Raw genomic sequence first — 25243 nt, 5'->3', positions numbered from 1 at the left:
GCCCAAGTCGCATCCTCTGACAAACCTCCTCCATTATAACACTGCAGGCACAGTGGACTTTTCTCGCGTTTTCTTGGCCACACGCAGCACGAGCCGTTCCGTCAGTGAATTCATCTGTCCCGTAACCGCCAATCCCGCATTGTTTCCTTTTACTTCTCGACCAACCAGCGCCATCCACGAGGTGTAGGCCGTGATATCCGGTTGTTACTTCTAAACGACGTGAGTTTTATCCTATCAAAATAGGAACTATAGGCGTGTAAAATGTAAATACATTCACTGTATCCAACCAGAAGAGACTAAGGGCGGGCTTTCGTTGCGAGACTTTCTGTGCGCCTGACACGTGACGAGTGGCAGTTCCAGGTGGTTACAGTTGAAGGGGAGCTGGTGAGTAAGCTTTCGGGGAGTCTGTTGCAGGCAAAAACCGAACAAACTGTTTTCATCAGTTCAGCATTCTTTTATTTTATCCGCGATTGATTAGCGACATTTTGTTAGCAGGGTATCCGCATCAATTAAATGAGTCCTGTTTAACGGTGGCGGTTACCTTCATAGTTTTTCCAGTCTAGCGTCGCCAATGTGCGGTCGTTTTTTTCGTTGAAAGAGAAGCCCTGATAAGTAGATCGAGTGGCGCCTATTTGAAAGCCCTTTTGAGAGGGGTGTGGTTCTTGTTGGTTCGAAAACGCCACACTCTTGCATGCCTTATGACTTTCCTGTCCTAGGCCTTTGCGACAGTGGTTCAGTTATATGTCAGTTTTGTATACACGCGGCTCCAGGTCACACGCAGTAATCTTTCAGTGTATTAAGGCCTCTTGTTGTCCGACACGCCATATCAAGCCGAAATCGAAAGCTGGCTTGGCCGTTGACTGTGAAACATCTGGAAAGGGCAGGACAATACGTAGTGGTATGGATTACTTAAAATATATATTTTAAGACAGTCACCGATCAAGAACCCTTTATTGCTCGGCCACGCTAAGTGTATTCCAAAGCGTTAAACCAGAGTTCACAAAATCAACACTTATGAGTTGCATTCAAGGTGTTGAACTGATTTTCGTAGACTTTTATGTCCCAACACATACTGTATGTTTACTTTTGTAACCTATTCGGTTCGACATTTTGAAACCCATGACTTTAGAACCTTTCCAAATAACATGTATTCATATCTATAACATTCAGCACTTTAACCTATTGGCGTACGTCTAAATCAAATGTCATACCCTCCAAATGTGACCCGCCTCATCCTTAGAGGGTTTTGACATGTGAAACAGTGCTTCCGGACTTTTCCAGCCTAGTTGCTTTCTCACATGATTCCATTTAGCTCCTTTTAAGTCAAGTCAAAAATTGAGTTATATAGTACTTTTAAAACAACTGAAAGCTGACTTAAGTGTTTTAGTACAGTAAAATCAAGGACTGATAAGAAAAAAGATAATGGGATAAAAGGGAACAAACGGCAAAAGTAACGCAGCGCTAAAAGCAATGCCTGACAGTTAACAGCTATAAATACAGAGTGTGTGTATAAAATTTTATATATAATATATATATATATATATATATATATATATATATATATAAATATATATATAAATAACACACACAAACATTAAAAGTTATTTCTGTGTGTCCCAACACAAAGAAAAAACAGGTAACTAATATAGGTGGGGAAGAGTGAGAACAAAACCAGGGCAGATGAAAAAAGTAAAGGTGAGTTGTGTTAATAATGTGCCTTTAGAGACGATGAATGGAGAGATTAAAAAGTTACTTGGTCATTAAGACCTGGAGAAATGTGATGCAAAGCTAAAAACGAGTTAAGGTTATTTGGTTGTTCTTTGAAAAGTATTTTGAAGCCCTTGAAAGAACACAGAAACCAGCGTGGTTATGATCAAGGAATGTGAAGTGTTCTACTATAGGCTTTGTAAGGTCTTTAATTTTCATTTAACAGATTGAACATGTTCTCAGAAACAATTAAATATAGCAAATTAGATTGGTTAATATTGAATTTACCAAAGTAATGAGATACAGTGGTGGTGTTGGTGACATATTGTATGTGCAAATGACACTGCTCCTTTTACAGCGAAAAGTGCTTGGTGAGACATATATCTCTCCTCTCTGAAGTGAGGTATAGAGGAGAAGTTTGCACAGGTTAGGCTTTCAATGGAAGGAAAATAGTGTGGCTAGAAAAAGATGCTCCTGTAGAAGGCACAGTCTGCAAAATGGGGAGCCGTGTAATGTGGAACAGTGTGTTAACAACAATATCATCAATTATTTATATAGCACATTTTCATAAAAATGATGTAGCTCAAAGTGCTTTACAAGATGAAGAAAGAAAAAAGAAAAACCTAAAAATAAGATTAGTCAATAAATACTAAGTAACACAGAATACAGTAAGGTCCGATGGCCAGTAGGACAGAAAGGAAGAAAAAAAAACCTCCAGAAGACTAGAGAGAGAGAACAAAATCTACAGGGGTTCTGAGGCCACAAGACTGCCCAGCCTCCACGGGGCATTCTATCTAACATAAATTAAGGTGGAATGGGAGGAATAGCGAAATGCAGGTTTTAATATTGGGGTTCTTCTTAGAGTGGATGTTATGTGGACTTCTGTGAATGAGATGGAACCTAATTAAACCTTTAATGAATTTCTGTAAATGACTTTTAGAACAAGAGGCAGCACCACCAATACAGTCATTGATACACCTTTTGTACAGGTCCATTAGAAAATATGAGTTAAAACTACAAGGTTAAGCTAGACTGTCAAAAGTAATCTAAAAGTAAGTTTCAGACTGTGATTTAAAATGATCAATTGTACGGGCTGATCTTACTGAGAGGGACAGACTGTTCTGTTCTATAACACAGTCGCCCCAAAGCTTCAAATGTATGCATGAAACATACTGAAATAATTGGAAATATCTGAGTGACCTGGTGGATGAGTAAGAACAGTGGAGATCATTATGGTATGTAGGAGCAGACTCGTGTAAGGCTTTGAACACAAACAGTATAATCTTAAAATTGCACCCTGTATTTCACAAAGTGCCAATGAAGAGAAACTAACACGGCTCTAATGTGTGTTTTTTTTTCTTGGCATTTAAGACTGTGGCAGCAGCGTTTTGAATTAATGTATTCAGGATAGAGATGAGTGGCAGGCATCATTATAGGATTTACAGTAGTCAAAATGAGATGAAACAAAATCAGGGTAAGGTTTTGTAGATTATTAAAAGATAGAAATAGTTTACTGATTCCCCTGAAAGATCAACTTTTGACCAAGTATTTGTCTGTTTATCATCTTTGAGTAAAAGTCAATGCCAAGGTTTCTGATGCAAGACCATATCTGTGAAGTTAGTGGACCAAGATTTATTTTCATTAATACTGGATGAAAGGCCAGAAATTAATAATTTTTTTTTTATTTTTATTTTTTTTTATTCGTGAAGTTGAATAAAATATGTTATCCAATGTATGGTATCCTCAAGGCAGCTAAAACCAATGTCACATTATGTGACTTTTTGTTCTAGAGTTTATTAGATGTGCTAATCGCAGTAGCTGATCTTGTTGCTGTACCATGTCAATTTAAACATCTGAAAGTCACAGCCTATATGACATTTACCAACTGAGCGTTGATCTTCCAACACAGCTGTGCTCGCCCCTTTTTCTTACTGCCAATAGATTACTGTCTGATGGAGCCAGTCCTATATGAAGTGTTAACAGCTGAAACAAGTTCTGCCGCTGTCTCTGCCTTTTATCTTTTTCCCCATTCAGTTATGGTATTTAAAATATGAGACATCAACCAGATGAGCTGCTTTTCTGTTTGTGAGGTCCACAGTCCCTGTGCTGCCTCATGGAGCCAGAGCTGCGTGAAGGGTTAATGGCTGTGGTGCATTTAGCTACAGTCTCTGCCTTTTTTTCCCATTCTGATTTCGTACATAAAACACAAGACATTAGACTTGGTTCAACTCATGGGTGCTCCTTATTCTTACTCACAACGTTGTATGCATTGTACTGCCATCTGAACGCTTATTAGTTTTCAGCCCTCAAACGCTAACAGCAGGCCACCCAGACCAAAAAGAAAATCAAACCTCTTTGATGTTATCCTATCCAGTCACAGACTAGTTGGTCTCAGTTGTTCGGTATGTCGCGTTAGATGTTTGGCTTTGCAGGATCCTGTCGCTGACTGCCTCCAACTGGCTAAGTGAAGGCTAAGATGGACAATTACTGGAAAATTTGTCTAATGCAACGCTGCCTTAAAGAAAGTAGTGAGAGTATCCTTATCATTGGGTTTCAGTCACTTTAGATTTGAGTATCTTCTGTGTAGCAATGAAAAGGGATGTTATGTTCATATAAGCTCATGATTTTATTAAACATACCTAAGTGAATCAGACTGTTGCTTATTGTTATAATCTCTTTGGATCCTCTTGGTTCTGTTGGCAAATAGGGCTTGAAATTCAGTGCAGGATTGTTTATATCCTGCACAAGTTGGTTATTCTTGCAAAGTCTAAATTTAAATATGCAAATTTCCAGCATATTTTGTTTGGTAATGCTCTTTCTTGTTGCAAGAATAGTCAACATAATTTTTTAAAATCATTGTTATATTTCTGGAAAAATCTGTTACTTAGGAATTTATATTTTTTTCTTGTTGAGATCGCATACATACGATGTCGCCTTCATGTTGCCATTGCTCTTTAAAAAGAAATTTCAGCTGCGGAATATGGCAATTGGCAGTTCAGTGCAGTTGCACAAGTGTGTAGCAGGAGTGTAGGATACGAGGCTTGTTGTGCCTTTCTGTAAGTTTTTCTTTATATTCGGACTAGGCACCAACGAGATTAGTTTTACAAAAGGAGATGTCGTAAAGTAATAATTACCTCAGGACCATTGTAATTTTTAAGATCTGTTAAGACCAGGAGCTCCAACTCCAGCTGAATCAAACCGCTGAATTGATTCTTTTTTTCCTTAAAAGGCACCTAAACATAAATTTGATGTGAAGTGAGCCAACAGATGAGCAACTAAGTTGGGGCCTCAAACTCCAACCAACTTCACTTAATTCAGTTTCTTTCTTTGAGGCCAATTCTCATTGCTAATTAAACCTGTTATTTAATTCCATGGCGCTCGTTCTGCCATGGCAGACATTTCTAACACTGTTTATTGTGTGATGGACACAGGTTGTTTTATGTGTTGGTTCATTTTGTGTCTTAATATAGTTTGGTTGCTAATTAAGGAAAAAAGAAATAATTAAGTGGTCTGATTCTTAAGTTGTGTATCAATTAAAATTAAGGCAAGAGTTAATTAGCAGCAAAATCTGGTCACTAATTAAGAAAAGAGTTAGAATGAAAATCTGCAGCCACAGTAGCTCTCCAAGACTGGAGTTTAGACGTTATTAGTTTTTACATTAGTAGGTGGTGTAAAGTCAGTGCTTTGAAATGGGGTAGTAACACACCTGTACTCAGCACAAGCATTTCCTCTTTAAGGTATGCATACCGTTGTTTGGACCACATTAACATCTTCTGTTTAGAAGACCAATATGTCTGTTTGCTTGTCAAAGAAGCACTGCCCTGCACCCACCTGATTTTCTATATAAATTGTATATATTGGCATGCCTATGGGCATCTGAGGGGATGTACGAATCCCACCCCTTTCCAGCTCAGAGTACACCGAAAGTTTTTTTTCCACTTTAGGCACTGGGAAAAGTAATTACTCCTGCTGGACCTTTGTATTTTTAGTCCTATTTGAATTGCTCATGTTGATTTCAGCATGGCTGGTTTAACCAGGGGTTATTTTTTAAGAATTTTGTTGTACAGGGGTAAATGTGTCTGCAGTTTTTACTGAGACCTGAATACACACACTCTGTGAAAAGTTATTGAAATGAGCGATTCAGGCAGGACTAATTACAGGTGTCCTCTGTAATGATTTATGTCCTCTAGTAATGATTACTTTATCCCACTTCCTGGTGTAAAACTAATATCATTGGAGTAGGGCTGAAACTCAACTGTACTTTGTTACATTGAAGGCAAAAACAGGCCGAAGTGTATTTTTTGCAAACCAGTAATAAAGTAGTTCCGGATTAGTGAATTTGTATTCAGGTTCATTCTTTTTTTATATATGACAAATCAGCCACTGCCCATTTTTGTCTATGTTGAGAAATTTAAAGAAACATACAATCATTAGTTCTTTAAAATGTTTTCATTGGGCTGACAGCTTTTGTACCTGAATCTGAAAAGTAAAAACCAGTGATGCAAACAATGCTCACTGGTAATTGTAGAAGACTGCCACCACTCTAATTCTGACAAGGACAATCCAGCAGAAAATTGAAGACCTTGCATGAAAGCTTTTTCTATGCCACAAATTTTTTTTTTTTATGCTTTCTTACGTCTTTCAGAAATGTTGATCGGTTTCAGCTACAGTTAATGGTAATCTCAAAGAAAACTAATAATAGTTATTGTCCTATTCAAATCCGCTTTCTCCAATTCCGGAAAAAGCAGAGATACAAAAAGAGAACATTCAAACTCCACACAGATAATCAGGTGCTGGATTTAAACCCACTGTGCTGGAGCAATACTGTAACGTGACAGTGCTTGTCAGTCAAGCCAAGACTGCATTAATGTCTTTTTAACTAAGTTTCTCAAATTTTTTTAAGTTAACAGCGTTCACACTTACAGCCTTATGTTGACTACTCAACTCTCTTAAAGCTGCATAAAATGTGAAAAACAATAGGGTATAGTTTAAGAAAAAAGTACTTATTTTACATTCTCATTTATTGAATCACTCTGCTGATGCAATATTTCCTTGACAAGTATGTGTTTTTGGCCAAAACATGAATGGAAGTTAAAGAATTATTTTATGTTATAATAGCAGAAATAACAAGTTATTTGAAATTACAGACTCATAACGTTATCTGCTCAACTTCAGTACTATTTTAAACTACTGGTAACATCTGAAAGAATTAAATTGTGACATTCAAAAATGCCTTAAATATTAAAATCAAAGTGTTTTTTAAACTGTTGGGTTTTGACAACCCCCACACTGACTGACTTTCCCTCTCCAGAGTCCCCCATCAGACTCACTCCACCCTATCCCACCCCAACAAACCTAAAACCAAATTTTCAAAAATTAATTACAAGCCCGGTAGTGTAATATGTTTCACAGCACCAGGACATGTAAGGCAAAGCTTGGCGAATGCACCTGGTCACAAAGTGCAATGAAATTGTGACAGTTCCCCACCTATTCACTCACTAATGGCAAAGTGTTTATTTTGCATTTGAACTTCAATGAATGCTATTAATTTGTCCGGCTAGGCTCAGATCTTCATCTGGTGGGTAATTTTAAAACTGAAAGGTTAATGTTAATTTTCAGATAGGCTCTAATGTTCTGTTGGCTAATTTTAAAACTGATAGGTTAGTGTTAATTTTCAACTAGGCTCAGTTTCTCATCTGTCTGACTTCAATTTAAAACTGTTTTGTGAGTAGTACTGTAACTGCCATGCCTTGCACCATTGACCTCCTGCACTCTACATCAAAATGAAGTAGACTCCTGGTGACTTAAAATATCAATGCTTTGTGCATTTTTACATAATTTAGAAACTGTAACTTGCCATGTGTCATTTTGTGAAAGTGTATTTATGAGTATGCCATCATCATGCGCTGATGCTTCATCCAGCCCTGTTTTACTCAGGTGTAACCTTGACCTGGATTAAATGGATTAGGAAACTGGATGTATGGACAGAAAGATAAATCCTCCTCACTTACTTTGAAGTTGGTTTTTTTTTCTCCCCATTATGAGAGCCACAGTGTGCACTTGAATAACAGTGAAACTCTATTTTAAAACATATTATTAAATGAGACAATACAGTCTATAAAAAGATGAGAAGTGACCATTTCAGCAATCATAAATCCTTAAACTGGTTTAATTTACTCTGATGTTTTGGCTAATTAAACATGCCCACAGGGACACCTGTAACAATAAAGTATAGTTTAAAAATGCCAGTTTCTTCCAGTCTAGTAACCATTTTTTAGTTTCATTGACTGACATTTCAACTATGAATACACCAGTATATGGCTCATAAAAAAAAAAATCCTCTTTGTCACAACTGTCAATTCTGTTGTTGGTATTTATATTTTTTTCTGCATGTTTTTAATTGCAGATTGCAATAAGGTTTTTATGTAAATTAATGACTTAACGTGGTAATACAGGCACGTGTTGTATGCATTTATGATAAGCATGTTCTGGGATTTTTCATCTAAGGAAGATGGAAGTTTTCAAGGTAAAAGCATTATACTCAGTAAACATGGTGCCAGATTGTAGTGCTGTGTTGCACTTTTATTAGCACTTGCAAGTAAGAATTTTTACTGTAGTCTGTACAGATGATAATGACATGCTTAGTTTGTAATTAAAATTTTTTAAATAACTCTAAACATGACATAAGCTTTAAAGTGACAATAACGTGCCCCTCTGAATTTTTATGAGTTAGTGTGCCATTCATATTATTGGTTGTGGTATTTGCAAGCCATCTGAAGTAGGGTTGTCGCAATACCAAAATTTCAAACTTCGTGAAACATAGGAATGTAATGATGCACTCCGCTCACTGTTTGGTTCGATTCACAATATTCGGTTCACAATTAGATATCTCAAATGATTCTTAAATAAAATCTGAATAAAGTTAACATATGATTGAAAAGATTTTATTATTTCTGAGACAATACCTCTTCCATGCATTTTATAGGCAACAATCCATTTTTATTGCGACTACTTATTACATTATCACAAAGTCTTCTGCACAATAAACATTGGTGAACAAAAGGAGGTTAATAGTTTTTCAAATTGAAAAAGACATGCAAATGATTATTTCCATAGCTTTATTAACTCAAAAGAATATCACAATAGCACAGTGCACCATGCTCAATTTGCCGGCCTTACATACTCACAACTGTAAACCTACTTTTGCTCACACCTGTATAACGAAGCACAACAGTTTAATACTATGATTACTATTCTGCTAATTAAATAAAAGTATTTATGAGTGTGTCCAGAAACAGTATAGTGCAAAAAATAGTACAAATAGTAAATCTAATATATATATATCGAATATAGGAGCAGCGTACTGAAAGTCCATATGTTAGAGTAAAGCTCATTTTTTTTTATATATATATATATATATATATATAAAAAGAAACACAAGCATATTCACAATTTCTTGTAGCAGATGATACCGCTGGACATTTACAATATACCCTGCAGTAGGAAAAAACATGTTCACTTGAAACAGATTGCTGGAGTGAAGACATGTTTAGGCCAGTGGGGAAAGCAGTGGAGTGTTTTCTCTTCACCATTTCAGTGGACAGCTGTTTAGTGCAATAGGGTACTATTGGTTAGGTGACAAGTCATGATATATCCAACATTTAATGTGTGACTGGCATCAGTTCCATTACATATCAGTATTTGAGTTGTCATCATTCTGCTTTCTGTCTCCGATGCTATTGTGATTAGTACTACTAGCACTTTATAAAAGAAAATTTTTACTGCTTAGCACAGACACAAACACATGCATGCAGAGTAATTAACTGGGTGGGCTGTAACTGCTTTGATTTCTGATTCATCCTGTTCAATACAGCATAGAACTGGCTGGATTTGAGATGTGGCAGAGTTCTAAATCTTGTATCCACTGCGGTGCTCCCCACATGAAAATCGTATTCCTCACTGTATCTGCCTATAACGTCTTTCAGAATTGCATTCGTTATGCTTGCCACAGTGGTTGAGTCCTTCTCATTTGATTCCACACCTTGTTTAATCTCGTTCTGCTAGGGTACAATGAGAGACTCTGTGGGGATATGTTCATCACACAGCACTGTTGCAGCTGATTTGATTAGCGGTTGTACAGTGTCCCCAGCATCACTAATGCCAGTGCCCTCCAGCATATTTTAGGCATTCCCTCGCACTCATCATAGCCTCATTGTACATGGTTGGCAATACAGTTTTACTAATTATAGCATTCCGTACAGCGCCTATTATTACAAAAATAATGGGACAGTCAATTTTTCACTAAAACCTGATGTAATTTTGCAAATGTGATTACATTTGATAAGAAACACATTCTAAAATTCTTTTACTTAGAAACTGCTGCTAAACTAGGAAAAAACTAGACACTAGACAGCACGATGACAACTATACACACACACACAAAAATATACTGTATATCTTATATATGTACATACATACACACACAGTTTTGTTTATACACATACAAATATTTAAATATGAACAGTATTGCTCAAACGTGCATTAATCACAAAACAGTTTTATGTAAAAAATACAAATGTCTTTGTGTAGACAATTTCATGCAATACTAATAAACGGAGATGCAGAGGTATTCACTGTAATATACATACACATTATATATACAGTATACATATGCATTATGAAATATGCATTATGACTGCTTGGAGGTGCCATTGTCAATACAGGGTGAGTCAAAATTATGTTAACGTTTGAGTGGTGGAAACCATTTATTCACAAAACATACTTAATGTGTGCAAGATGATTTACAGGACTGTCTCAACTTGTTTGCCATCAAGTTCTAACACATGTACCATATGTGGCACATAAATTATCCACAGAAATTGTGTATAAATATATACATAGCAGTACCATTAGTGTTAATAGTTTTGACTCACCCTGTATAACATTGCATATAATAATTGCAAGTATTCCTCATTACTCTTGTGTGTTGATGCACCATGCATCTCTGAGTGACTCCTATAGTTGCTTATGCATGCCCCCATGTTTGTCTTATGTCTATTTATTACATCTGTGCATCGTTTGAGACATCACAGTTGCTGCCATGCAATGTTATAAGGTTTGTGAGTGTGTGACTTGGAGTATGGGCACTAATGAACCGGATTGGGAAGTTGGATATTCCAAAAATGGCACATAATGATATGCTTGGACTTGTTTTGATCAGGAGACTCTACTGTGCCACTTTTAGGTATTTGCTACTGTTTTGTGAAGTAATATGTAAGAGCATACAAAAAATCAGAGCAATGTTGTAATGCGGTTTCCGGTTTTCAGCCTGAAGTTCACATTTGCTTGGTCAGTGGAAGGGTTCATCACCATGATTGAAGTCTATTGTTCAGGACTTTTTGATTAATTCAGAACACTTGTCTATTGCTTATACAGAATAATTACTATTTTTTTTTCCCCAAATAATTTTTAATGAGAATTTATGAAACACACCACGTGTGATGTCATACCAGATTAAAAGTCAATCATAAATATTGTAACAATTTCATTACTAGCCGTGTTAAGTCAACACCCTTTGCTTGCAAATCGGGTATTGCTTTTGTCGCTGTGTGGCCTAGTTCACGTGTATGATGCAAGATTTTTAAACGATCCCTTGGTATCAGTGTAAGAGCTAGTGCATGTATAAAGTTTTTTTTTTAAACGTTCAGATAAACAAATTCCACGTCATTGCAGTGCAAATTCTTATATTTGAATTGTGAAAATTTGTGGCACTAAATATTGTTATATTCCTAATGAAAAATACTAAAATTAGCGAATTAGCGATGCCCAATACAGTATATAATGTAGCTCCATAAAAAAGTTAAATAAATATTCTGTATCTATTAGAATCTTTACATTGATTGAAACAAATAATTGAAATTTTAGTCATTTATTTGACTACATTTTAGTCATCAATTGCAAATACTTTAAGCAGTGAAATCATTTGCGAAAGGGAAGAGCAAAGTTCTGTAAACAAAGTAAAGAAGTTTAAATTTGGTCATCAGTGGTTTTTTACATTGATTAAAACAAATTCTGTTATTGCGGTAGTACAATGAAATTTTACAAATGTCATTGAATGTTTATTAACTGGTGATTTTAAGTTAGTTGGGAGTGTTGTGTGAGATTGCCATATGACAGGCCTGCGCCACATTCAGCAGTTGTTCCTACCTTGTGCACAAATATATTGGGATAGGCTTTGGCCTCACTGTAACCCTAAACTGAATTAAGTGGTCCTTGAAATGTTTAGTTTTTGCTAGGCTTCCTTTAAGATGGATGTTATTGTTTTGCATAATACACCCAAGTGTACAAATAGCTGGTTTGACTTTTTTTAAAGTTATTGCGAGTTTAATTAAATGAACATTTCAATTCAAGGAGTGCTGCAAATTATTTGTATTTAATTTACGATGAGGATGACTTGCATTCAGGTTGTTTAACATTGGTGAAACTTGGCCATGTAAGGTGAAAGTGTCATTTAGTAGTTTTTGAGTTTTATGTGTGGTATGAAGGTTTGTATATAGTACAAGAGCTCACAAAACAGCCTGAGATATAGCACTGCAGTGAAAGAGGACAGCTCGACACTGAACCAAACAGAATGTAGTTGGAAAAAGTCCACATTGACGTTGTTACTAACTGGTCTGACTGGGCTCCTTTCCTGACAGCAAAGGATACTTTGGCTTTGTGTTGGACATTTCATGCGTGCCATGATTTCATTCTTTGTTGTTAGTCTGCTGTTGCTGAGCCTTTTACTTTTTTCACACAACAGCCAGTCTGTTGCTAGGTTTCTGACTAGACTGGTCTTGATTAAGCTGCTAACTGTTATAAATGAGCAAATTATGGAAATTTGTTGAAATCCAAAAGTTATTAACTTTTTTTAATGGTATTTGCTTTTGTTTGCTAAAAATAAGTCTCTTAAAGGTAAGAGAGGTCTAATATTTCCTAACTGTCCTTCTAGCGAACTTGGTGTAGTATGCACCCCACATGGCCTACTCATACAGGAAATCTTAGCTGAAAGTTTAGTCTGGTGTAGGGCTGGTAAGCCGTTTATCTTGTTTGTGTAACTAACCAAAATACATAACCAGTGGAAGACGGTTAGACCTTTGGTGGGTTGTGGAGCAGTGTGTTTGAGGATAAGGTATTGTTTCAGTTTGAACCCCATTTAAAAATACATTTAAAACAAATTGGTAAAATAAAACACATTTAAATTTTAAACCATTTTACTGGCACCAGTAGCCTATTGTATTTGGAGAAGTACAAGTTACTTTCTTCCAATTAAACAAGTAGTGCTTTTATATTTAGACAAATAGTGCAAATTTGTATTTCAGCAAACAATTCACTGAAAATAAATATCATGTCCCAGGTGTGTAAGGTAGTAAGTTGACTCCAGTGACGAAGAAACATGTGACATCAATTAAGCAAAAAGCATAGGGTGATGAATGTAAGTTTTTCATATTTGAGAATTTTAAGTGTTTGAAGCAGTGCTGGCAAATAACCTCTACGTTTTCGGGCTTTTCTTTATTATTTGGTTTTGGGAGGAAAAAAAATAGTAAGAACTGCAGGAATTTGGCCTGTCCTTTTTACAATTCCTTTTTCAGTATCCTTCATTTTTATTATTCGTACCAAAGGTCACCCACTGAGCAGTTTCGTTTTGGAGCAACTGCATTGTAAAAAATGAAACTAAGTGTAGAAACTGTTCAATCATTGCTTTGAGAGGATCACTAATAAAATTAGCCTTTGGAAAGCTTGCAGAGCTTAGTGTTTGTTACACTTGTGTGCTTCTAGCCCTGCTTATTTTTTTTAAATTAACATTTATTTGCTGTTGCTTGATATTTTTTTAACCAATGCAAGATGATCCTAACCCTGACTATAATGCCTAATCCCCACAAATCCCGGCCCCATTCCCCTAAAAAAATATTCCAGTAATGATTAAGGGGTTTGTCACTACAGTGAGCCAGTTAGTTTGCAGAGCTTCAGGAATGTTGTGACTCTTTCAGCAGCAATCCCATTTACTTACAGTAGATTACGTTGAAGATTAGCATGCTTTACTTACACAGGGGTTGGGATTTGAATTTTTGAGGCATTGGGAGAGTTATATAGATCAAGGTTATGATTGTGACTGTGAGTAATTTGATGTGGCCTTCCTTGAATAAAAGGTGTGCTCGGACACGGAGTATTAAGTGTGTTTGCATGCCAGTCTTGCCAGGGTATTATTTGTAACAGTGAAATATTTGTAGGTTTTGATTATTTCATATGTGTGTCTGTAGTTTGTAACTAGAGTATTAGGGATTCAAAGCTTTTTATAAATGAAAACCTCCAAAGTGCATTTACAGCTGTAAAAGTTAAATACCATTTAATGTTTGTGGAGTACCATTTAACAATAAATTTGTTAAAAACAAAAAATTAAAAAATGTAGCAAATGGGGAGTTATGGTTCATAATATCTTTATATATAATACACTACCGTGGCTGTGTGGTGTTAAGGGTCCACAGCTCACTGAGCACAGGCCATTTTTAATAAATAATCGATGTGCTCGCGGCTTAGCGAGGGACGTTGGGCCATAGTGGGCGCGGGGACGATCCGTAGGGTGTGGGCGTTTCTCACCTAGTGCACAGGTGAGGAACTGCCCACATTCATGATTGTCCCGTGGCTAATGCTGCAGCTGCTGTGGCCCTCGTCATTTTAAAAAGAAGCGCGAGTCGGTTTTAGGGAGGTGTAAAAACGATCGGAGAGAAAAAGGAAAGGAGAGGACGGAGGTTACAGGGAGCGAGTGTGGAAGCAGGCGGTGCCGGAGAGAGACAGACACGCGGTGCGTGCATGTGGTGAGCGCGATCGAGCTCGTGGGCAGCTGTATGGAAGCTGGGTGTTAGGCCAACACCTAGACGTGTGAGTTGAGGTTGCTCCCGCTGAGTGAGCAGGTAGCGGGAGTTCCTAGAGGAAAGCGACTGGCCGCATGAAGGCCATGGAAAGGCAGCGGAAGTCGGGAGACTTGGTGGTGGGAATCCCCAACGTGAGCGACCTGGCCGTTGTGGGAAACCAAGTTCTCCGGGACTGGGATGAGTGCCATACCGAGCCAGGGTTCGGGAGGTCTCCAGTCTCGTGCGTGTGTTTCAGGAGGGCAGCTGCAGAGAGCGTCTTGCCTGCTGCTTGGCCCAAACGGGATTAGCAGGTGAGACGCTAACAGAAGAGCACCGGATTTGTTTGATGGTTTTTAAGACTGCTTCCTGATCATTTTAACCTCTGGTTTTAAAGGATTGTTTTTCTATTGATTTTAACCTCCTCGTTTTCATTTAATGGATTATTTATTTATTTATTGAAGAACTTGGAGTACTGCACTATTTATGAACACTGTTTTTGTTTTGATGGACAGTTTTAAATAAAAGCACTATTGCACTTTTTGCACCACCCCTTGCTCAATTGTTTATTTGCCTTCACTGACTAGCTCACTCGGTTTCATTATCGACGGTGTGGGGTTCGAGTGCTTCCAATAGCAAAGGGAGTGTGGAGCCTGAACCTACATCGTCACAGGCTGTTCATTTGTCTGTTCAGGATTTTAAATCACCTGTAGCTAGCAAACCATTTGACCTATTGACCTGAAATTTGGTACACATATACTACGTGATGTCTACTATCTACTTTCAGAGTGATGATTGACCTCCAAGGTTATTACTCTTTTTAATTTTATTTTATTTTATTTTATTTTATTGTAGAATCAACTCTCAGCAGCGGCCAGCAGGGCAGCTGTGCGGTGCATGCATACAAGCACCATTCTCATCCCTACCACCTTCTCTGTCAATTCCCCTACCTCTTCATACCTTAAGATCATTCCTGAGGCAGATTGAACACAAGTGCCAGCTTAAGTGAAAAATTAAGGAAAATGTACTAAGTCATTTTAACATAAACACTGACTTAATCAGTTTTAATGTGAAAAGATGTAGGCCACTAGAGTGGAGAAAAGAAGAGCTGCTCAGGAAGCAGCAGGTGCATCAACCTCTGAGCAAACGAATGCTAAACGTACAGAGAAAGGGGATGAAAACTGAATGCTCAAGTCAAGTGTATTCACGGCACGTTATTGTGCAGTGTGCAGTTACTGGTTGGAAGTAATGGCTGAAAGTCTATTAAAAACCTTTCATTCTCCTTTAAGGCAATGGAGCTGAAGTGGAAACTGTTGTTTCTGATGTTGGCTGTGGGCACAAGGTCTATCCTTGCTCATGAAGATGAAGACGACATAGATGATGTTGATATTGATGTGGATGATGACTCTGATGATGGCATAACAGAACCCAGCAGCCCCAGCTCAGCTCCTCTTCCAAAGGTGAGATTTTATTACGAGACAAACAGTACTTATGTCCAGTCATCTCTATGTCCATGTATTACCACCATCACAATAACTATAATGTAATAAGAGGCTTTGACATGTTGAAATTGTTTGAGCCTTTTTTGTCTTGAGTAAGTGTATATTTTAACATTAAATCAGATGGACAAACTTGAAAGTCAGTCAGTCATTCTCCAACCCACTATATCCTAACACAGGGTCACGGGCGTCTGCTGGAGCCAATCCCAGCCAGCACAGGGCGCAAGGCAGGAACAAACCCACAAACCCCGTGCAGGGTGACAGCCCACCACAGGGCACACACACTAGGGACAATTTAGGATTGCCAATGCATGTCTGTGGGAGGAAACCCACGCAGACACGGAGACAATATGCAAACTCCAAACATGGAGTTCCCAGCTTGAAGGTGCTATGTTTAAATAGTTTAATGCGGGAAGAAATAAATGCCAATCAGATCTGTGCATCCTTTACTGTAGTATATTACTAGTCCAGAAGGTTTTTGTTGAGGTGAACAGCTTGTTATCACTTTCTGTCTGGCATTATGTTCATTAATGACAACATAAAATTTACGCTTCCTATTACCAGAGTAGAATAAATGCCAAAGGAATAAAAAGTATACATAATGGCGTGTTTATTATCAAAATACACAAAAGGGAGAGCCAAACCAAGTGAGAACTCAAAAGTACAGTGTGAAGCAAGGGGAGTCAGAAGCAGTGTTTGCCTCTCTTCGCTTCTCTCTTAGAATATTGGAAATCCTCTCTTCCAGGTGGGGATGGCCTGTCCACATCACCCTGCACCCACAGTGTTCTTTCCTTACCACCCATCCATTTCTATCTGCCTTGGCCTCTGTCTTTTTTCCCAGGTAGCCTGTGCCACATCTGACTTTGACGCTATACTCCAAGTGCTTATGGCTTGTGTTGCCATAAACCTCTTTGGTTTAAGCATCAAATTGCTTCCAAAATTGAACGAATCCTTAAGGCATTGGGGCCATAGCAGCTTCTTGAGACAATGGACTCCTCTATATCCACGAGTCTTCTGTAGTCGTTATGTCATATAGGAGGCTTCATGGTAGTGTCTCTTAAAATGGCAACACTGTTTATCTGTTTCTGTTCTGGGATGACATGCCCACATATAACTGGTTGAACAGAAAAAAGATATTCCTTATGGCAGTCTTTATTTTCAAAATGCAAGCATATTGGCTCTTCCCTCAGCGAGGAATGAAGTGATTCTTTTTATATTTTTAGGTGTTTTTCTGCATTTCTGCTAACTTTTGTTGTGTTAGCTTTTATATGCATAGAATATCAGGCATCCATGGCTCATTACGAGTCATTTGCTGTAGAGCCTCCTCAAAGTATATTGTTCTGTTTCTTCACTGGTTAAATTCTCTCATCTGTACTGATGTTACCTTAACTTCTGTTCTTGTAGAACATACATCATTGTCTTGAGTGGGAAAAAAAACTAGTTATAACTTGTGTACTTTCACAAAAAGGTGTCAATTTGTTTTAGCCCTCTTACTAGCAACACACTTTATGCAATGAAGCATTACAACTTGTCAGATACTCAAAGGCTCATTTGGTACAATTATACCCAGTGATATCCTTATCATGCCCCCTTTAAAAAAAGATTTACTTTAAAGTTTAGGTCACAGTAGGATAAAGGCCATGTATAGTTTTTTGTGCACTCTGTTGTGCCTAAAATTTTACCAGAACCAAGGAGGATAGCCATTTATATGATTCAAGAAGCACATCATTTGCTAGAAGCTGTAATTAAACTGTTTAACTTTGTGCTGAAGCGAGGAATGTTTTTAGCAGATTACCAGGAGAGATGACTGTCAGAGGTCTGGTTGCCTAAGCAGGGCAGTACCAAGACATTAGACTGGTCCATCTGAGAGATTGTTTCACATCTTCCACTTGTGTCTGCTGGTAGCTTCCGCAGCAGTACAGTTCCTGAACCAGTGGCAGAACACTGAGTGGGCAAGTTCCGTGATGCTGGTCTTGGAATAAGGTGAGCAAACAGAACCCTCTGCTCACATATTTATGTCTGATACCAGAACAGGGTAGTGACAAGCTATGCACAGCAGTTGTGATTGCAACTATCCTGCGGAATGCTGTGAATGTGTTGCCTTGACCTTAACCCTGTAGACCACCTTTAGGATGTCCAGGTTCACAGCATCCTGACATGTGACCCTTGTGGCCATCAACTTCATCAGGTGATTTTGCAAGGAGTAAGATAATATTCCACAACTTTAGATTAATTGTAGCCTCACAGTGGTAGCCACATCCGGCAATCACACAAGATAATGAAGATTTGCAAAGTGACATTTAGTAATGTTCCACAACTTCCATTTCATGTTTTTCTCACTGTCTTCATTGCAGAAGTTTCAAGGTTGGGCTTGATAATCACCTCCATGATACTCATGTTTACACCACCACCACCATGATCCATCAGTTTATATTTGGATTGTGTCATGACTAAAATACATATGTTTAACTTAACTGGTAAATAGTAGAGTAAAAAACAGGTTTGGGGAAGAAGTGTATTACTTATTTGAAAACTCAAATGTATCCCTTTCCAATGAATTTTAGTTTTTGATTTGTGTAAAGAGAATTGATCAAGGGGAGTAAACAAAGGAGATTCAAATGAAAGAACAGAAAATAAAAACCTACTTTTCTTATTGGACCTCGTATAGGTTTTATGTCCTTGTCTATGCACTGGGGTACCTATTACTTGCATGTTACCCACAATATTGTCAAAAGCACTATACTTTGTTACCTTGTCTCCAAAACACTGAAAGTCTCAACTCTTTCCTATTCGAGCCTTTGTCTACTCTACCTTCCCTACTCTCAAGTCACATAGACACTAAATCCAAGGTGGCTTTATATTGCATCTTGGTGCAACTTCCAAAACAACGTTCCAGTGGATTGTCCTGAGGCAGTCTAACCAGTGCTTTCTCTCATGACTCCAGGTATTACAACACTGGCACTTAAATAATCTCTTTTTACCAGTATGGGCTTGTCTGATGTCAGACAGATTATGTCAGGCCTATTTTCTCACCTTTGTCTTAATGCCCTTTTTTCATGGTACTGTCTTACCAACTCAACAACCCATCACAATCCATACATAAAATAGAGGGGAAAAGAGAGAGTGTAAATGGGAGAAAGCAAGATTTAAGAAGAAAAAAATTCAGTGAAACTTTAGGCTTCAGAAGGCTGCAAATACTACTTTTGGTGCATAACTAGCATACAGAGAGCCTTGTGCAAGCATTTTACAAATAAGGATGACTGTAACAAATTAATAATTGCTAATCTGTAAAAACAGAATGTATTGATTTTTGAAAAGGGTTAATAGCAACCTGCTCCAATCTTTTAACACCTATTATTCTGTCTTCAGTCATATTCCATCACATATATATACTAGTAAAACAAGTGACCCCATTCATCTACCTGTGTATATATACTAAAGGTTGGAGAATTGGTAACCAGTGTAAAAGCAGAGATGATTTAACATTAACAAATGTCTGGCTAGTGTTGAAGTTATATTCATGCTATGTTGAATTTCTTGGATTACTAGAGGTACAGTTCTACAAAGCCATTCCTCTTCGTGTCACCTACCTAAGTCAGTTCTTATAAGGAGGTATGGAGACTCCATTATTATACTGTAGTTAATAACAGAATTATAGTTCAGGTTTTAGTGTAAAAAGTACTTACTACCTTAATGACATCATTTTGTTGTGGTTGCCTTACTAATAATGAAAAACACTTAACAGATTTTCCTCCATTTTCTTTCACTAGGTGACTTACAAGCCACCAGTTCCTACAGGGGATGTTCACTTTGCAGAGAACTTCGACAAAGGAACATTAGAGGGGTATGAATCAAAGTGTGTGCCTTTAATAGTCTAGGCTGCAACACCTTGTTTGTGATCACCTTGAAAATGTGAACAAAAATATGAACCTGGGACTCTGGTTCACTGTGCTAACATACTGTTCTTCATCCAATTTAGTTTCACCATTGCAGTTTTTAGACTGATGTTGCTGTAGGTAAAGAGGAAAACAATGTGTTTTTATTTAAATCGGCAAAAGAAATGGGACTATAAGAATATGAGAATTTGCTGCTGAATAAGTTAAAGCTTGGATTAAAGAGTAGTTAAGTAAACTTTCACATTAAGTATAATTTTAGTAGAACATCCTATTATGGCAATTTCTCAAGGAATAATACTTCGCCAGGAACTACTACTGATTGCCATATGTGGGTAATGAGTTACCTACCTTGTTTATCATGCATTTAATGCTATCATTTAATGTACTGCATTATCATTCTCTATAATATCTAATAATATATATGTCCATACTGTTTAGTCATTTTATTAATCTTTCCAGTATTTAGCTTATTCAGCAGATTGGACTGAAAGTGATTTTTGTAGTCATGTTCTGGAGTTAATCTTTGAATGACAATGCTGGGTAACATGTGCTTGCAAGATCTATGTAATTTAACTGCTCTTTGTTTTAGATGGATTGTTTCTGCAGCAAAAAAAGAAGATACAGATGAGGAGATTGCAAAATATGATGGTAAGTTCAGAAGTTCAAGCTGGGCTCTTGTGGATTAGGAACTTTCGAAAAATGATAGATGAACCACATTGAGAATATATTCCCCCTCTATTCTGCCCCTCCGAAACCTGTTCATTTTATGTTTATGTATTTGTGTTTAAGGATGTCATTAGAATGGATATTTTGTTACTAATTTTTGTAGTACCAAGAAAGTCAGTACTACACTCCTGCATTACTACAAGTAGACAAGTTACTGCAGAAGGTACAAGATTACATGAGAAAAACATGATTGAAAGTACATATTAAAATGGCTTACAGTGTTGATGATACAGCACCACAAACACGTGTCAAAAAGAAAATCAGCAGAAAGTCATGTCTGGAAATAAATGCTTTTGTGTTTACTCAAGAACATTTCAGCACGTGAGTGCAGGAATCATACTTGTTGTTTAAAACAAAAAATTATGGAATTAAATTAAAAACAGATTTGTGCATACTTTGAGAGCGATCGTTTTTAACTTGTTATGCAAGGAGATGAAAAGATAACAAGGTTAATCACTTTTAAATAATTTTCTAAACAGCCCTAATAAGTAAATAGAGACTCCACGTTCATTCTCTGATTGTAGTGAGCACTTCTGCAGATGTCCATCAGTCCAAGCACTCATCCACAGTTACACAAATGGTACTGTGGGATGTGAGAGGACTTCAAGTGCAAACAACAGTTTTAGCAAGAAAACATTAAGGCAGCATTCAAATTACATGGCTATTTGGCTTGGCTACACCAGAGATGACATGAAGTGCTCCATTTGTTAATACCAAAATAAAACTCATTTAGTGTTTTCAATATTTTGAAGGACAAGGAAAATCTTCCTATTGATAAGTACTACATTAACAGAGACACTGAAACATGCAGTTGGTAAGACATTCAAAACAGCATACTGTATTTAACTACTAAATAGGAGTCTGCAAACACTAAATATTTGTCATTCATTTGGCTTTCGAAGGCAAACTACTGTTCATTACTTTAACCCACAAGAAGAATTTAATGTCTCACAGTTATAAATTTATTAAGTACATGTAATGACATCCCAAGTAATTTTCAAATTCTGAATCTGTACACAGGCATGAGAAATAACAGACTCTACTGACTTGCACCAGTAAACCATGCAAAGCACCAAAAACAAAGGCTGTTTTACAGGAGTTCTTAAATAAAGGATTAGTGCAAAGCTGGCCAGTTTGATTTCACACAGGAAGCTTTAAAGTTGAGACAAATGTGGAGGAAAAAAGGATGGGTGAAGTTGGAAAAGTAAATCACTTTGAGTTTCTGACATTTGAGATTTCACTTTATTTGACTAATCTGTTAAATATTACTTTAATAATAACTTTTTTAACGAGCTAATTATACAAATATAAATCTTCCAATACCAAATTATATAAACCTGATTGGTTCACTGACAAACCAGACTTGAAAAGCATGTTGTTACAAAAGCAGTATTAAAGAGCTAGTTTAAATGGAAATATCTGGAATGATCTTGTAATTTACTCATACACGTATAATATTTATATTTTAGTATTTATTTTAAACAGTAGCTTTCAGTTACTGGACAGAATATGTCAGAATACATTTAGATTGTGTACATACTAAAATATATAAGGTAGTTCATGGTATATTATTCTTTATAAACCCTAGGTGAAAATCATCCCATGATTATAAACCCCATTTCTGGGATTCCCCACCTCTCACACACATTTAATATTGAATCCCTTAATTGTATTTTTTTATTTATGAAGGCCAAATCTAGTCAAGTGATAGTTGGGTAGCCACTTGATGGATATACCAGAATTTTAATTTTTTTGTTACAATATGAAATATATTAATATTGTAACAGAAAAAGGCATAATATCATTCACTTTTATAAGTTGAGGTACTTTAATAAAAAGCCATTGAATGGGTTTTTCACTGGTATTGGTATTAAGTACAAAATGTTTGGTATGGTGACATCCCTATTTAGGATAAGCTGCCCTGTGTAATGCACGTTTCCTCTGATTAGCCTGACATGTGGCTCGGCAATTGTTTGCTTTAGTTCTGGCAGAAATTTACACGTGTATGTCATAGCCGACAAAGACTTTGCTGAATACTTCATTCTTACTCACTAAACATAAGGTACTCTGGGTAAGTTAAATGTGACACCCTGCATAATATTTACAATATAACTGCAAGTGACTAGTTTGTTTGTAATTTTGAGTGTTTAATTTAAAATGCTCTTAATTTAAAAATACTCTAACAGTGTCCTCACTAATTATATAAATATGTGCTTTTTTATCAATCATTTGTATGAGCATAGTGTCAACCCTCGCCCCAAACAGCAACAAAACATGTATGAAAGTTAAGCAAGATTGCATTTTTAAGTGCTGTTTCAGTCCCATTTTAAAATCAAGTAAATTGTGACCATCTGTTTTTACCTTTTCTTCTGTAGGAAAGTGGGAAGTTGAAGAGATGAAAGATTCCAAGCTATCTGGAGACAAAGGTTTAGTCCTGAAATCGCAAGCAAAACACCATGCTATTTCCTCCAAACTCAAGAAGCCTTTTGTGTTTGAAACTCGACCACTCATTGTTCAGTAAGTAAAGCAAAGGTTCCATATTTTGATATAGATATATTACTCTTTGTAAATATTAAGTATGGCAGAACCTTGGATGTCGAATGACTCTTTGTCTCAAACAAATCACTTCCCAAACAAAAAACGCTCCAGTTTCCAAAATGAATCTCGGTTCCTATACAGGCAAACCACGTGCTCCGCAGGCTGAGATGTGCGGCAGAAGAGGGTCGCAGACCCCTGCTTGAATTTGCAGTGTACACAGATAGAGCATCAATTACCCCACAGTCTACATTTTTTGTCTTTTTTCTTTTGTGTTTTTTTTAATGCAAGATTGTATTCATTTTCATTGTTTTTGTATGTGATTTTGTGCATGAAGTACTATTATAAAGGTTTAAATAAGCAGTCATCTGGGGTTCGAGAGCAGATTAATCCATTTTACATTAATTCTTATTTAGAAAATGTTTTCATTTTTAAAACAAGTTTCTGAACAGTCTTTAGGAAGAAATTAGGTTCCACTATCTAAAGGAAAAATGGATGCTTGGTAGTCCAGAAGAAAAGGTTGTTGCCTTTTAAGGTTACTAGAGGAAAATCTTTGGTGCAGTCATTGTCATGCTGCAGGAATTCTAATTCTTTTGTTTCATCTTAAAAAAATTTTTTTTTTTCCCCAAAAAAGAATAAGAGAGTGTAAGATCTGTGTTTTAACATTGTGTTGTATTTTTATTTTTCTCTCCTCTTCTTCAAGGTATGAAGTTAATTTTCAAAATGGGATAGATTGTGGAGGAGCCTATGTAAAGCTGCTTTCGAAAACTTCAGATTTAATCCTGGTAAACATTCTATGATAATGAACAGTACGTTTTACATAAAGTAAATATTTGACTGGAACCAAATGTGAAATTTTTGCACTATTTTACTTATAGGAGCAGTTTGTTGATAAAACACCATACACAATTATGTTTGGCCCAGACAAGTGTGGAGAAGATTATAAACTGCATTTCATCTTCCGTCACAAAAATCCAAAAACTGGAGAGTTTGAAGAGAAACATGCAAAAAAGCCTGACAGTGACCTCCGAACTTTCTACACAGACAAAAAAACTCACCTTTATACTTTGGGTATGTTGTTCTCTGTGCGTTTTTTATTCACATTATGATAGACCGCATTTAGATGGACTGAACATATCTTTAGTTATCCGTCTTTATTCTACAGTGCCTCGTCCAAAGCGTTGTTTCTAGTTTTCCAGACTATTATACATTGTTAATCATTTAAAGGGTTTGAGTATATTTTGTAAGGTACTGCATTTCTACTGTGATGGTTCTGCTATGATTTATTGGCCAAATAGTTGCCTTTCCTGATGAGCAGCATTTTGGGAAATTTATTTCTTAATATGATGGTGTTGTGTCTGTGTGTACAAATTATATGTGTGTGTGTGTATATATATATATATATATATATATATATAGATATATATAGAGAGAGAGGTGTGTGTGTGTGTATGTATATATGTATGTATGTATATGTATATAATATAATTTTTTTTTTTTTTTGCTTAGTTCTGAATCCAGATAACAGTTTTGAGGTACTGATTGATCAGACCATAGTAAACAGTGGAAACCTTTTGAATGACATGAGTCCAGCTGTAAACCCAGCAGCAGAGATTGAGGACCCTGATGACAAAAAGCCTGATGACTGGGATGAAAGAGCAAAGATACAAGATCCTGATGCTGTTAAACCAGATGACTGGTGGGTATCAAAAAATCAATCATTTTATTTATAAAGCACATTATAAAATAAACAATGAAAAGTAAAGTCAAGCTGTTGAGAGTTCTGTTCAAGAGCAAGAAGTCAAGTCTTTCTGGTGCTGGGTGGGTTTTGAATGCTTATTCCTGGATGGGGCAGGGCTTGGTAGCTTAGAATTGGAAATGTGTCATCATTCACCCTTTCAGTCAACTTCCCACTGACCTGCTGATTTAAAGAAGGTTGTTTTAGCAAGTGTGCCCCCTTTTGTTACGTAGCTGCATTGTGTACCTCCGCAGG

At 36.8% G+C, this 25243-nt stretch overlaps 1 protein-coding gene across 2 annotated transcripts in view; it reads left to right on the top strand.

Moving 5' to 3' along the window:
- Nucleotides 1-288: 288 nt before the first annotated feature.
- The window catches only part of canx (calnexin), a 38469-nt gene continuing 13514 nt past the window's right edge, over nt 289-25243 (top strand). Inside the window, exons 1-8 of one of the 2 annotated variants that reach the window (XM_039775916.1) lie at nt 289-384; nt 15884-16054; nt 19864-19937; nt 20579-20637; nt 23091-23232; nt 23954-24035; nt 24129-24321; nt 24760-24949. In XM_039775916.1, coding sequence (XP_039631850.1) covers nt 15887-16054; nt 19864-19937; nt 20579-20637; nt 23091-23232; nt 23954-24035; nt 24129-24321; nt 24760-24949 — 908 coding nt within the window. In that variant the 5' untranslated portion in view covers nt 289-384; nt 15884-15886. Of the gene's footprint in view, nt 385-15883; nt 16055-19863; nt 19950-20578; nt 20638-23090; nt 23233-23953; nt 24036-24128; nt 24322-24759; nt 24950-25243 lie in introns of both variants that reach the window. The other variant, XM_039775915.1, reaches the window with a different exon arrangement.

This window comes from Polypterus senegalus, chromosome 13 (assembly GCF_016835505.1).
Source record: "Polypterus senegalus isolate Bchr_013 chromosome 13, ASM1683550v1, whole genome shotgun sequence".
Taxonomy (NCBI): domain Eukaryota; kingdom Metazoa; phylum Chordata; class Cladistia; order Polypteriformes; family Polypteridae; genus Polypterus; species Polypterus senegalus.
This window is presented reverse-complemented; position numbering and strand designations above follow the sequence as displayed.